The sequence below is a fragment of the Pundamilia nyererei genome, unplaced genomic scaffold (genome assembly GCF_000239375.1).
Source record: "Pundamilia nyererei isolate P.nyererei 1_Seehausen unplaced genomic scaffold, PunNye1.0 scaffold00003, whole genome shotgun sequence".
Lineage (NCBI taxonomy): Eukaryota > Metazoa > Chordata > Actinopteri > Cichliformes > Cichlidae > Pundamilia > Pundamilia nyererei.
The window spans coordinates 6,615,042-6,630,593 of record NW_005187404.1 but is presented as its reverse complement, the minus strand read 5'-3'; the positions used below and the strand labels follow the sequence as shown (position 1 = coordinate 6,630,593).

The 15,552-nt window shown below is 41.0% G+C and overlaps 2 protein-coding genes across 2 annotated transcripts; one reads left to right on the top strand and one right to left on the bottom strand.

Moving 5' to 3' along the window:
• The first annotated feature begins 442 nt into the window (after positions 1 to 442).
• psph (phosphoserine phosphatase) lies at positions 443 to 4,477 on the top strand. The gene is made up of 6 exons (XM_005720811.2): positions 443 to 598; positions 1,269 to 1,412; positions 1,493 to 1,627; positions 3,404 to 3,549; positions 3,721 to 3,869; positions 3,947 to 4,477. Exons 1-6 carry the CDS (start codon positions 555 to 557, stop codon positions 4,055 to 4,057), a joined length of 729 nt encoding a protein of 242 aa, XP_005720868.1. The 5' UTR covers positions 443 to 554; the 3' UTR covers positions 4,058 to 4,477.
• A 1-nt stretch (position 4,478) lies between these two features.
• Positions 4,479 to 11,770, bottom strand: LOC102196085 (protein NipSnap homolog 2-like). The gene is made up of 10 exons (XM_005720812.2): positions 11,586 to 11,770; positions 10,913 to 11,052; positions 10,777 to 10,822; positions 10,399 to 10,493; positions 9,983 to 10,053; positions 9,761 to 9,901; positions 8,938 to 8,969; positions 7,602 to 7,696; positions 5,674 to 5,757; positions 4,479 to 5,555 (listed from the first exon to the last, which is right to left on the bottom strand). The coding sequence occupies exons 1-10, from the start codon at positions 11,759 to 11,761 to the stop codon at positions 5,491 to 5,493; spliced, it is 945 nt and encodes a 314-aa protein (XP_005720869.1). The 5' UTR covers positions 11,762 to 11,770; the 3' UTR covers positions 4,479 to 5,490.
• Between the last annotated feature and the right edge of the window lie 3,782 nt (positions 11,771 to 15,552).

The window sequence follows — 15,552 nt, the reverse complement described above, 5'->3', positions numbered from 1 at the left end:
TTTTTTACGCACACACAAATTCTTATCTACAGATGCACAAATATACGCATTCTGATTTACAAAACTGATTTACAAGTACAAAATATTTATGACCACAATTTGAGCCCATATTTTTTCTTAAATCTAGCTTCATAGACAGTGTCACATCTGTGCCTGATTTTGAGAGCAGGGTTCCATGATGTTGATTAGCCTTTATATGTTTAGTGTTTCATTTCCTCTTAAAAGTTGGTGTCTTGCAAATTTTGGAGGTTTGTTTGTGTCTCTTTTTCATAATTTTCTCTCTTTTGTAGTTGTTACATATCTTAGTGGCCATTTGAAGCCGATGTGACTTAATGTTATTGTTTTACTTCGTTTTTGTCTCTTTTCAATCGCTTCCTTTCGCCTTTGCGCTCGTTATTTATGGTAGTTGTTTTTCTCCCTCTTTCGCCGCTGGTGTCGTCATGGAACCGAGCCAGTGATGTAGTGGGCGGGCCCTAATCGGCTTCTCTCTGATTGGCCCACCATTCAGTGCTTTTCTTCCTCGTCCACGAGCCGACCGAGAGCTGTCGGCTTTTATGCTGAAGCTGCTGTTCGTGCCTTATCGTCGCTGCACTCGCCGGTAAGTACTACAGGACTGTCCTAATGTTTTTAAGTATTTTTTTTCCTGCCTGGTGCTGTCTCTCGAGTTGTCGGCAGATGAGCAGCGTTCAAATCAGCTGCACCGGACAGATAACAGCCCGCTTATTCTCAACGTACAGCCGTGATATATCGTCATTTTCATGACTATATGTCTGTCACTTTATATCAAAGTGACAGATACGAACCGTTTGGCCCAGTTTCAGTGTCTTCACGTTTGTTGTTGGTTATGCTGCCCCTCAGTAGTGACCCTCTGGGTGACGCAATACGCGCAGAGTATGTCCATCCCGGGCCTCTCCTATGGTTTGTTTAAGCACACTGCTTTTTGTAACGCACTTTGGCACACATCATCGGCTGGGAGGTGATCCCCGTCGATTGCACATAGGTATTTGAGTGAATAGATGCGTTTGCTGCTCCACTGGATGAAAGACATCCTTTCTATACAAGACTTAGTGCATTAGTGAAATAAGGCAGCCGCTGGCCAAAATCACAGACCTCACGTTGAATCAGCAAATGCAGCACGGGACCCTGCTGATGACAATTACACCCCCCCCCCCAAACACACACATACACACACACACACACACAGTGTGCATCTGCAGCAGTGAAATTTGTTTCACCAGACTGCATCTTTTTTTAATGTAATTTCCCAGCATGATGACAACGCTGTCGCAGACAAAGGAGCTCTTCAGGAGAGCTGAAGCTGTCTGCTTTGATGTGGACAGCACAGTAATCAAGGAAGAAGGCATTGATGAACTCGCCAAATTCTGTGGTGTGGGGGATGCAGTCACTGAAATGTAGGTGGATTTTAATTTTTTTTAATGGATTTGTTGTGGGTGTTTAGAACAAACAAAAATGTGTTACTTGGACGTTTCAGGACACGCAAAGCCATGGGCGGCTCAATGACCTTCAAAAAGGCCCTGACTGAGCGTCTTTCCATCATCCGATGTTCCAGAGAACAAGTCAACAAGCTGATAACAGACCACCCACCTCAGCTTACTCCAGGTGTCAGGTGAATTAATGTAGAAATAACTGACCTCTTTAGGTAGATGTTGTCCTCGATATTATAATAATAACTTATATGAATGCATGGTTGAAAACTATTGCCAAAAACAAATAGGAGTCAGCTGAAAATGCAGAAAGCAAAACCTTCAGAGTGTGAATCACAAACCAGCTGTAATGTGTGCATACAAACACAAAATTTATCACACACACACAGACAGACAGACAGACCCTGTGAAACACAAAATTTCTCACACACACAAGACAGACACAGACCCTGTGAAATACTGCTGCTGACCTTTCTTCCTGAATCACAACGTTTCCGTCCAGCTGACCAACATCAGGTCAGGTAAACAAACAAAATGTTTGCACCTGATGAAGTTCAGTTGGACGGTAATGTTGTGATTCAATAAAATAGTGGTAAACAAGTTGGTTCTGGAGGGCTGCCTTAAAAATGGTAAATGGCCTGTATTTGTATAGCGCTTTTCTAGTCCCTAAGGACCCCAAAGCGCTTTACATATCCAGTCATCCACCCATTCACACACTGGTGATGGCAACTTCCTTGTAGCCACAGCCACCCTGGGGTGCACTGACAGAGGCGAGGCTGCCGGACACTGGCGCCACCGGGCCCTCTGACCACCACCAGTAGGCAACGGGTGAAGTGTTTTGCCCAAGGACACAGCGACCGAGACTGTCCAAGCTGGGGCTCGAACCGGCAACCTTCCGATTACAAGGCGAACTCCCAACTCTTGAGCCACGATCGCCCCATAAAAAAACCCAAACAAAATATATCTGCAGTTCTAGCGATGTGAACGACACTTGGGATCAAGAATAGAAACATTTGTCTGCTTCATCAAGTGAGCGCATGTACACTTCTGTGAGTTTGCAGTAGATTTTGTGCCACTGTAACTTTACTGCACACTCTCTTTTGGTTGCATTAGTAAGATATGCACATCCAAATGAGCAGAGAAAATTTTGCACTTCCAAAAGATTTTCAAACTTTAAACACATAACCTGCTCTGGACGTGGTCAATATGTTCAGCATAAGATGCTATGTTGATCAAGAGAAAGAGAGTCACCTTCCTGACACAAAACTCTGACTTTAAGCGCTAAGCTAGCCTAACCCATTAACCGCTCACCTCATAGTTTATCTCTCTGGCCTGACACTGAAAAATAATTGCCCTGTGCTTAAATGAACTACGTGGTGAATCAGGCCCTGAAATCTTGTATCCAACAAGAATGGAAAAGACTTTTGTCTGTCCACAGTAATCACTACTGGTTAATCAGTCCTAAAAGTCTACAATCAACTAGTGCTTGAGATCACATTTGGTCACATTTTCCAGGCAACAATCTGTGAACTGAGAGCTGGATAAGCTACCACGTTCTGGTTTTACTTTGTATCCATTTTATTTTTTGATTAGTTTTTACCTTATTAAGTCATGTGTTTGGTCATATTTGTATTGGATTTCACTGAGCCACATACCGTTCTCCTTATTTCAACAGTCTGTAATTTGTTTGTGTTCAACTCCTGTAACAAAGGAAAACAAAGGAAAAATTTCCCAGCATTGGGATAAATAAAGTGCATCTTGTCTTATTTCATTTTGCAGTAAAGTGGCAAAGCCGTGTCTCCTGGAAATTGTTCTTTCTTCTTCTACATTATTGCATTTTTGTAATTAAATTTTAGAAAACTTCACATGGCACAGGGCAGCAGAATAACTCTCATTGCATGTGAATGTCAAAAAACATTTTCTTCTGAGTGTTGATGTTTTTCCATTTCTTTGTCCAGGGAGCTCGTGGACCGTCTGCATGAGCTCAACATAAAGGTGTTCCTCATTTCAGGTGGCTTCCGCTGCATTGTTGAACACGTGGCCACTCAGCTAAACATCCCTTTGAATCACGTTTACGCCAACCGGCTCAAATTCTACTTCAACGGTAAGAGCCAGCGGCGGGCTGTTTGTGATGTTCTTCTGTTCTCACATGAGTGGAAGTCCAGGCTAAACCCTTTGAGTGGATCATTGAATATACACAACAGACCCTTAGGTTTAATCTAAGTCAGGTCTTTTGACTGGTTAAATTAAATTCAATAAAAATATCATCTTCCAGGAGAGTACGCTGGTTTTGATGAGAGTCAGCCCACAGCTGAGAGCGGAGGAAAGGGGAAGGTCATCAGCATGCTGAAGGAACAGTACGGCTATGAGACTGTGGTGATGATCGGAGATGGTGCCACTGATCTTGAGGCCTGCCCTCCAGCTGTAAGTGTCGCCGTTTGCTGGTGTAAAAAGCGATTACAGTGTGATTACAGTATTTCACCCTTTTATTTTGTCTTCAGAGCGCTTTCATTGGATTTGGCGGGAATGTCGTCAGGCCGCAGGTCAAGGAGAGGTCTTCGTGGTATGTGACGAGTTTTGGGGAGCTACTGAAAGAACTGGAGAAGATTTAATGGTGCTCAAAGATTAGTTTATGATTTTTAACATGTTATACTTGCACCTAAGGGTGTGCCACTGGTAGATTTTACCAAGTGGACGTTTTTCCTTAGACCTCAATAGATTTTTATATTAAATCAAATGTTTATACTAGTGGGAGCAATCGTAACTTTAATAGCTATGTTGCCCTTTTTTATACTACAAGGTACTAAAACACTACATGGAAGACAATCTTAAAAAGATTATTTTAGTGTTTTTGCAGTTTACATGAAAGCTTTTAGGTGGACTAGAACGACTCCTTTGTATTATGGCACGTGCAATGAGAAGTAAAAGTATTTTTAATCGGGTTTCTGTTCTGTAAGAGCTGTAAGCAGACCTGTCAGTGACAGTGTAGTGACTCAAGTCAGAAAAACACAGCATTAAAAGATGAGTGTCCACTTTGCTGTTTGAATGACTTTAATCTGTGTTCTTGTCCTTGTCTCTACATTGTTCCCTCTGAACAGAAACACCAGATCAACATGCTTCCTTTAACAATAAAAACCGTTACGGTATGAAGCAGCGTGACTGTGATCGCCTGCGTACCAAATTCACTCAGTCACTGATATGCAGAACACCTGTTTTCACTTAATAACTGATTTGTGCCTCGTTAAGATACGTTGGATAAAAACGGACTTTAAAACCAGGCATGCCGTCCTGAGAAAAAGACAAACTGTGTAAGCCATAGTTACAAACACAGCACCACTAAACATTAATGTTACCAGGAAATGTAGGGACATCCACGAAAAGCAACCAAAAGGAGTAAAACAATGATTCATAATACACATCAAATATAAAATTATGGTATCTGCATTTCACACACTTATGATTTTGAAAGAAATATAGTTTCTATTCATACAAGGGCTCTCTTTTCAGTCTGAAATGGCATGGCTTTTACATCAAAGTTTCTCAGCACACTTAAAAACATGATGTACTTTAAAGTTACATTAAATAAATAAATAGCTCCTGCAGCGAGCTTCAGCAGTACTATTTTTAATCTAGCTGTTCCCACACTTTAACGCCATACAGCTGCTCCTTTTGATTTTTCCTGTCAAGTAACTTTGGTTGGCTCTAACCTTGGAAATGAAATCTCTCCATGGACCAATTTTGATGTGGCACCACATTTCAGACATAAACACATCTACATATTTTAACACTCCCTCCCAAACCTGAATTCACACAGAAAATACTGCGTGTCTTAAAAGTGGCGTGGAGCCTTTCAGTAACTATTTGAACTGCAGATAAATTTCAGAGACCCGACTCGATTCAAGCGACATCCTTCAGTAATAAAACAGACGTTAACAAAAAGAGAATGGACGTTGTTTGGCAGCACTGACAAAGATTGAACCCATGATGCTGATGTAACATTCAAAGGAGGTGCCGCTCGATGTCAGCTTCCAGTTGGCTTTTCATTTTACTGCAGCGGCGAAGCCTTTGTGGGAATCATGATCCTTGAGTCCATGTGCTGAATGAGTGGGACTGGGAAAAGATGAGTTTAAAAACCTTTGAGGCTCAGAAAGTGACAAACTCAACAAAAAACTTTGTAAAGTTTTCAGTCGCACAGCTTTGAGTTTACAAAAAGACTTATTGTGCTCACCTGTGTAATACACCACCTCGTGCCAGCCTTCCTGCTGCCACACAGCATTCCTCGTGTCTTCTCGGGACTGAAGGTCCTTGTAAGCTGTAATTAACAAATCACTGCATTATAATGCTGCAGTATAAGTACATGATTTTAAGTTAAGACTTAATCTGGTAACTTTGTAATGATCAAATTAATCACAGAAGACATTTTTAGGACACGTGCATCTGTAAAGACAAGCTAACAAATGTTTCCTCATGTTTGAGCTCCACCAACTTTCAAGCTCCTGATGGCTCCACTTTTTTTTGTTTTTACCTGCTAGTTGCTAAATTTTGCTTAATTTACGGAACAGCGATTGTGCGGGTTTGCTGAGAGGCAGTTTCAGCCACTGTAAACGTGCTCCTGTGCAGTCCTCAAATCTCAACCACATTTGTGCTTCTCCCAGGAATGGGAGAAAACCCAATCAAAGACAAAATACAGCATGAGAAGCACAGACTGTGGCTGCAGCAGAAACTTTCAATGCTTTGAACACTCAGTTTCACTTCAGCTCTTTGCTCTCCTTGATGGATGGCTGACAGACCAACAACAGCACAAGCAGGAGTAGACAGACCAGTCATACCACATATTTTGTTTGCTTCCCCCATCTGTTAACAGACCAAGTCTTGCAGGTGGAGGGAGAGTCTGAAGCTGACAATATGCTGCCACCTCTCAACCATAATTTCCTTGTTAGGCTGTGGGGTTGTGCTGATGATGTCAGGGATAGATGGTGGTCAATTTTAAGGTGATTTTTATCTAATTTTCCTGCGGATTCATTGTTCTGCGATTAATAACAAATTCAACCTGCCAGGCCACGGTTTCATGTCACTCCTCCACACATAACTCACACTTGCAACACAGACCTCTGTGCACATTTAAGCTAATGTGTATGTGTGCGAATTGCGTTTGCTGTTCCATCATATTCATCATCCAATGGGAGAAAACAGGAGGCTGGATTTACAGAGATCCTAACGTTGTCTTGTCTATGTGTGCTGAGGCAGAGTGAAGAAAGCAGGATAAACAGGTGAAATATTTTACACAGGAAAAAACCCAAACTAGATTATGTAGAACTGTAGGTCAATTCAGTTCAGCTTTATTTATATAGCACGATCTCCATGTCCTCCACACACAGCTGAGTTTTTCACCAACAAAAATGTCAGATGGGGAAAAGTTTCCTATTTTGACCCAATCAGTAAATGTTGTATGTTAACAGGCAAGCATTTCTTCATGATGGAAGTGAGAAAAACTAATGTAGGCTACCTGTTTCTCTTTCACCCATGCACATTTTTTTGTGCATGTAAGTTATGGAGGGTAGACAGCGATGCCTCGGGGTGGGCAACAGGACTATCAAGAAAATCGCCCCATCCCTAGTGTACAGAGGGCCGTCTCTCCCTCACAGCTGTATGCTCATTCTTGAGAACAGTGAGACCGTTTTAATAGATTTGTTGTAGTTTTGGTCCGCTTTGGTCTGAGTGACGTAAATTATGTGAGAGGTGAGCGCGAAGCTCTGACTTCACATCACAACGAACCAAGTTTGCACACTCCCTTCAAGCAGACTTCAAAGCAGTTTTCACAGGAATGACTATTTGCTCGTGATTAAAGCTCTCTGGAGAGCTGGGTGTACTGCAAATTGGGATGATAATTACCTCAGTTAACATTGCACACATTTATCTATCAATTACACGCCTCAGGAGACAATCTCACATTGCCTGTTTTGACCACACAGCCCAAAAATCCAAATATATTAACTCTATAATAACAAAGAAAAGCAGAAAATCTGGAACATGACATTTCTGGTATGTATATCCAAGATAAATTACTGTTAACTGTTGTTGATTTTCTGCGAAGCAACTAATGATTTCAACATTAGCGTAATTATCTAAAGTCAGCGTGGAAGTGTTTGAACGTACCCCAGAGGTGATGGACCATATAGAGGTTTCCAATCTGTGAGAAAAACCCTCCCACAGCTTCTCTGTTCTGCTGGCGGTATCGAACGGCTCTGGCCCTGCAGACAAAAGCACCTTTGGTCACAGCACAGGCCAAAAAAAACACAAAGGCTTCATCTGGCTTAACACCAGACCACCACAAACACACACATGAAATATTTAACCAGCATTCAAAGGATTTCAACATCATCCCCGAATACCTCCTGATTAATTCACACGACTGGATTTTCTCAGCTAAAGCAGGATTGCAACCTGCTCCTTTAGCTGCGATTATAACTTCCAACATCACATCCGACCGCGAGACGTGACATCATCATGACTTACTGTACGCATGTTTATGAATCTAAAGACTGGCCAAGTCTTCGTGAAACGAGTGAGGAGAATGTTTTGAATCTATTACATTTTCCTCCCAAAGCAAACATAAACATATTCAAACCATAATCACTGTCTGGATAGAAAACTATGAAGCTCGAGTTTCATCAAACTGGTGAAATACGAAGCAGAAGTTTAAACCTTTAACCGCACAAATTATATTAAATAGCTTTACTGGCATTATCTGCAGGACTTTGGAGGTTTATTTAAAAAAAAAGCTGGTTAAAGTGTGAATGAATACAAACATTAAGAATATAAAAAAAAAAGAAAAAAAAAAGAAGCTGTCACAGTGTGTTTTTTTTTGCATTAAGGCTGATTTCCTAGCCATGATTACTGAAAAGCACAGGGAACAGGGGGAGATCAATCAATCATGTGTGCTTTTCTAGGAAAAGGCAAAGCATAAAGCTTCAAAGCAGAAAATCTTACGTCTAACTTAATAATCAAATAATACCTGTAATAATATTTACATATAAAACTGCACACAGGCTAAGTTTGCAGGATAATGACAACTTTTCTTCTGAATATGTAATCCCAACCACTAATAACTAAAAGCAATAAAACTATGGTCAGACAGAAGAAATTTATCTGGAAAGCAAAGGCTTGTGCAGAAAGCTCACATCCTCAATTTAATCCATCACAATCTTCGCTGCTGCACCTACTGATAAATGCTGATCTGCTGGCTCTGTGAGTCCACGCAGCGGCTCTTTCCAGGCTCACATTACTCAACTATTATATACACGTTTGTAGTGTACACACTGTTACACTAGCATTTGATTCTTGGCTTGAGGGAATGACAGCATAGCTTCAAACGTGGGGGCGTCTCTGTGGAATAGCTCTTATTAATGACAGTGTGATGAGGGAGCTTTCATGTAGTACAACTGTTCTGTAAGTACAGTTCAGTGAATCAAGTGAATTCAGGCTGCCTTACCAGTAATTACCCCACTCGATCATGGTTCCTGGCTGCGAGAGAGAAAACACAATATTCTTTATTAGATTTAAGCATATATATGTAATGGAGAACTTTCGAACTTCTTTCCAAAGTAAATATATTAATGTAAAAGAGAAAAGAAAATGGCAAAGAGGTAGTAACACAGGTATTTTGTCAATGCGAACAACTACACCCGAGAGAGCGCCTTCAATCATTCTCTGGTGCATAAGACGACAAACGCCCTGCTGTTTCAAAGATGCAATCTCAGCCCGTGATGAGGGGATAATAGCGAGCATTCATCACATGTCACAGAGGGGTGCTGGTCTAGAGACAGTTTGATTTTTTCAATTATAAAAAGCATGACTTAATCTGCGGTGGATGGCGTGGTTTCGATTAAGAGTTTCTGCACGTTAGTGATCATCCCGTGATGGTTAGCACAACACTCGGGATGATCCTGAGTGTCGTGCTAACAGCTTGAGGGGAAAGAAGTAATTTAAGTCCACAGAAGGATGTCAGGATGGAGATCATCAGTTTTAAATGGGAAACATGAGGTAAGAAAAGGATGGATAGTTTAACAGCCAAGCCCGAGCTGCTGCAGTGAGATGTGGCAGCAGATAAACAATTGTGTTTTTACCAGAGAGTCTTTAAAGTCTGTCCATGGACAAAAGGTGTGATCATGAAGAGTGAATACTATCTGTCACCTTTTTTAAAAAAATAATAAATATAACCATGTAAGTTTAGGGAAGCTCTTCTAGTGCTGTGAACGGCTGCACAATTTCCTTAAGTGTAAACTAGGGATACAGGCTGCAGCTCAACCACTCACCCTGAGCTGGTAGGTCCTGAGCTCGTATACGTTTGGTCCCGTTCGGGGTACTGGCTCGTTCCAGAAGCTGAACTCCAGGAGGAGCTGATTCCTGCGGGACAACAGCATCTTTCCTCGCTCCTTCCTGTAGGCTGTGAATTCCTGGCAATGGACAGACATTAATCAGTGAGCTTACTCAGACTTATAATCCCCCGGGTAAAGCAAAGGGCCGTGTAGTAGTACCTTGTTCTGCCTGAGCTTGTTCATCACCTCAGTAAGAGCTGGGTATCCACCTCTGTAACGCCACAGATGCACTGGGGAGACAATTTGTCACAATTACAACATCACATCAAGTACAAACAGAAGGATCATCACGTAGCAAGAGTAAAGATATCCAGATGTCCGGCTTTTAACGTCTGACATAACTACATCCATTTGTGGTTAGTGTAAATAAATACTGGGAGGGAAATTACTGTGGTGTAAACACTGCAACAACAAAAAATAAACACCTCCTGATCATTAGCTTGCAAGACAGCTAATGATTGATGCTGTACTTGCACGTGAATATGCGGTGTAACACGCATGCTGATTGCAAACTGTGCGGATCGCAGCGCTGTTATACCGCAGATGTCTGTGTGTGTTGATATTAGTAATCCTACCAGCCTGGTCTTGTTCTCCGTACCAGGTATTCCAGGTTCCCACCAGCTCACAGGGGTAGTACTTATCAGCGTGGATGGAGGGCAACACATCCTCACTGTGGCAAACGACAAGCCAAATAATTAAATGCAGTACGACCAGCGGTCCACATGACATTTAATTTGAAACTGCATGTGTTGTGCTTAAAGTCCATGGGTTCCAGTCATCTTAGGTATGAGCAGGTCTGGTTTGTGGAGGACAGAAGTCATACCAGCCCATCATCTTACAGGAATAGACTGGATTATTTTTACACGAAGTGTCCAGTCCTTGATCCTCCTCCCACTTATGGTAAAGCTTCCTCTGCACTAAAGGTTCACAACATCAAATGACAAAACACTCACCAGAGTTTGTTGTATGCATCCAGGCACTCTGGCTTGACGTTATGGACTGAAACAAAAGTTTAAATGAGAAAAAAAGTCTCATTACTAAAGGTCAAAATGTTGTTAATGTAATGCGGGGACCCTAAAGGCAACTTACACTGAATCTTATAGAGGTTACTCTCCTCATTTTTGGTCAGTAGGGTGGAGTGTGCATCTTTTCTGGGATCAACTTTCCTCACAAACAGTGACTTGAACCAGCTGTCCTCTCTATTTCTGCAGCTGGAAGTTGCAAACCCCCTGCAAACACAGGCCACCATGAAAAAGAAACACATGGACACTGCAACGACTTCGGAATGACTGACTTCCTAGTCTATATGTACATGCACAGCCACGTAGTATCTGTTTTTAGGGGCTTTGGTGCGGTTGTTCAGTTGAAAATGTCAGACCCTCTGATGCACACGGTGATCAGTGCACCTGCATGCTATCTGTAAGTCATGCAATTTTTACAAGGTAGCAATATAAACTGTCAAATTGACCTTGAGCGTTTTAGATGCTTACTGTCAAACGTTGACAGAAACTATTGCTCTTTTGAGTTTCCCAACAGTGACAGAAGCGTTAGTCTTAAATATCACGTACTAAATAAACGCACATAAGCTGAAGCTCCTGGTTAAGTTCAAGCTGAAAGGCCACAGTGGGCTGGCTAGCAGTCACCGGGCTAGCTTTACCGGGCTACTCGTAGCCACCAACAGATCCCCACTGAAAACACTACACAGCTAACACAGGAAACTACAGAGAGGACTGTTGAACATTCACGATGAAGACTGCCCCACCTTCCCCACACCGCGAGCTGTCCGGCCGAGTGGGCCCCGCTTTTAGCCCGACCCAAACCACCGCTGACTCTCTGAAGGACTCCAGTCGCCATCTTCAACTGTGCTAATGCTCCGCGGAGCAGTGGCTGGTACCGCGCCTCACCACCAGGTGGCAGCAGAGCAGCACATCCAGACATTCCCTCTATGTGTGTCTGCAGGGACCAGAACATGCTGGGCACTGAGCATACTGAGGAATGCAGAGGATACCCGGATCAACTAATTACAGACCCCTGGGTACAAATCTTTGAGAGGCTCCAGCAAACTTTGATTTTTCATAAAGATTTCGACATATGTGTGCAAAATGATTTCTAATCATTAAGGAGAGGACTGCGTCTCACTGGGAAATAAAAAAAAGACCATTATAACTTCCTTAGGTGTTAAAAGGCTTAACAAATGAAAACAACAACAACAACATTCCTTTGGAAATAGTCAGGTACAAGGACTGGACTGAAAATGAGTGAAAATGCAGCCAATGTCCAAAGAACAAAACAAACAAAAAACCTGAAGAACTATTGCTCAAGACCACTTTAAAGATTACAGGAAAGTCTGGCTCCTTGCAAGTAAAACAGGAGTCTCTCAGGAGGAGTATTGTATCAGTGCTTCCAATTTTTATGCTGCATGGATGGGCCACCAAGTGTGGACCCCTGGGCTCTTACCCAGAATGCCCATTGGATAATCCAGCCCACAGAGATATGAACTTGCAGACAGTAAACGTAAACTTATAAAGTTTTATATGGTAATAGTATTTATTGACAATGAGTATGTTTGCATGTACATTAGTATTTGACTTTTTCAATTTACGGGGTTATTGATTTACTGCTTTCTTTAGATTGTACACTGATAGAAGTATTGAGTGGTATTTAATTTATCATATTTTAATAGATTATATTTTTTGTACCTCGCCCCACTGTCAGGTCACACTTCATACATGAACATGTTTACATGTGGACTCAAATCCAAGTTTTGATTCTTTCCCTGGTTTCGATCATGTTGTGGTTATTATATTTAGGTCCACATGAAGTAGGTGTGATACAGATGTGCAGATCATAACTGCTGTATGTGTGAACATCCTGACTTTGTGATAAGGCTAGTATGCCTTTAAAATTATATCATATCTAGCAGTTTTGGTACATCCCATGTGTAACACCAGGACACTAAAACTGAAGACACTGAATTCAATTCAAACATCAATTCATTTTATTATATTTTAAAGACATTCTGAGGCATTTGAAGCAAAAGAGAATAAAACAAAATAACAATTAGCTTGCTGTTCATCATCCTGAATACTCAGGATAGGGCAAACACAGGTGTAGTTCATTTATTTGTTGGTAATTCATAAAGCTAATAAACCATAACTCTGGGGTTAAAAACAAATCTGAACGCAGTCGTTATCTAGATGATCACCTGTACCAAGGTTCACTGTTGGTCCCATGCACTGACTGGTCACTGTGTGTCTGCTGTGGATCATAGCCAGCAGTAAAACTATCTTCTGTTGACATCCTCTGAAAAAAAAAATGGGGCCCTCAGGTAGATATGGGATCCATGGAGATCGTGATGGATGTGAATCCCTCTCTTCTGTAGGACCTAATACAGAGTATAGTACAATAGCCTTTAGTTTAATAGGTTCACCTATGTTAAAATCTTTCAGCAGCATAAGTGATGATAACACAAAAATAAATCTTTCTTTAAAATGCATTTTTGGTGGAATATCTAAAATACACAAATCACTGCCTAGCAAACTAAAACTGTTTGAGAGAGGGAAAAAAAATCAGCATGTGGTGATGACATATGGCACAAAACATACAACACTTTCTGAACAGTTGTATTGATATTTGAGTTACTGTTGCCTTCCTATGAGCTTGTAATTCTCCTCTGACCTCTGGTATGGTATGAATCTGAAATACTCTGCCCAGCCCGTCTGGCACTGACAACAATGCCGCCTTCAAAGTAACTTAAATCACTTTTCTTCCTCATTCTGATGCTCTGCTTGAATTTCAGCAGGTGATCTTGATCGTGCCTTCATGTCTAAATGCACTGGGTTGTAACCCCCGATTACATATCTGAATTAATAAGCAGTTGAACATTTGGATAGTAAAAGGTGTTAAAAAAGGTTCTTATCAGAATGATTACATACTTCACAAAACTTACTACACTTTCTGAACAGGTGGGGGCTCTACAGTCCAAGTCATAACCCACCAGCTACTACCCAGACCACTGTCCAGAGACAGATCAACAAAATCTGTCTGTAACTCTGCTGCACTCATCTATAAAATCAAAAGAGAATTGCATCTTTAGAATTTTAGGCATCCATCCTTTCACTGCTTTAACCATCTCCTCTCCACTTTCACCTTCAGATGAGTCAGAGTTGGACTCCAGCTGGAGGATGAAGCGCTATCTTCACACACATAGTGCACGATCATTTCCAGAGCCTCGTGTGCACTGTAAAGTCTTGCCATCACCAAAATGACTGCCCCTGCACTACTGCTCACACTTCTAACCATGGCTGCAGTGCAGCTGCATGAACGTCTTGAGCAAGAACCAGAATAAAGTCCAAGTTTGTTTTGGTTCTTGCTGCAGAGATACCACACAAAATGTGCACACGCTCACACACCATTATCCAACATCAATAGCAGGAAACATTTGCCATATCAGCAGAAAACAGAAAAAAGGGTGAAATTTTGGTGCATGCTTTGAATGGTTAAAAAATAGCGTCACCTGGTGGACAAATGTAAAAATTAAAAATCGAAGGCAAGGAGTCCAAAATAAAGTCTTAACATAAAGGAATGCATGTGCCGATAAGTGTGGGATCAAAAGATTATTTTTTAATTAATTTTAATGGGTTTGTTTTTTCAGCATTAGGATAAAATGTGGGGGGTTTGTGTAGCTTAGCCATTTAAAGCTAATTTCAGGAACTAAGACAACAATTCTAAAATTAAAATATGAGCTATATTCATTCAGCACAGCCAAAGCATGAAAGCATGAAAAAAAAATGCCACAAATATCCCCAGGATATTAAGGGTTAAATACTAAATGTAAATATGTAGTTGACTGATATTTTGTATGTTGCAAGACTGCGTCACAACTGCAGGAATTCAGAACAGTTGTGATTGATTTATTATTTGAAAGAGCAACTATATAGCTAACAAAGACCATATTGCTAAAGCCCACTTGGCTTTCGGAGAAAGACTACTTACCACCAGTGGAATTCAGAAACTATGGAGGGATTTGTTTTAAGTTCAAAGACATGAATCATGTGGGAGTGTTTTCCTCATGAAACATTTTTGAATAGCAAAGGGCAAAATATGGATATGTCTGGGAATTCAAAGACTGATTATATCCAGTTAAATTCTGTGCTTTTACTCTGGAAATTTGTCATGGTGGTTGATTCTCACTTAATTTTCAGCTGGTGATTTTTTTTATTTGGTTGTTTATTTTAAATAAAAGGACTCCCCTCGCCTTTCATCACAAACATTAATGTGAATTAAAAATTAAAAGTGGGGCTTCACATCAGCGCAGTACAACTCCCGTAATGTCAGTGTTAATCTGAATGGATGTGAAGTAGTTTCCCAAGGGCAAATTTTATTAATGGAAGAAGTGAGATCATCTCAGTTTTACTGCAGCTCTACATATACCACGATCCACTACACGTGTAGTAAAAGGTATTTCATGGGGTCTTATCACAACGTTGACTAAGAATTGATAAACTTTGATTTTTTTTGTTGTATTTCTATTAGAATATGCATATTTCTAATATATTTCCAAAACTTTTAAAGCACAAAATAAACTTGTGGCGCTTTCAGGGTTATAGTCATAAATGGTCCTATAAGAGTGCAGCCTTTACTTTATTATGTGATCCAGCTTGACAACGTACATGTAAAATGCCATTAAACCATCACAGGCCTGTCATATTGTGTTGTATTGTACAGAA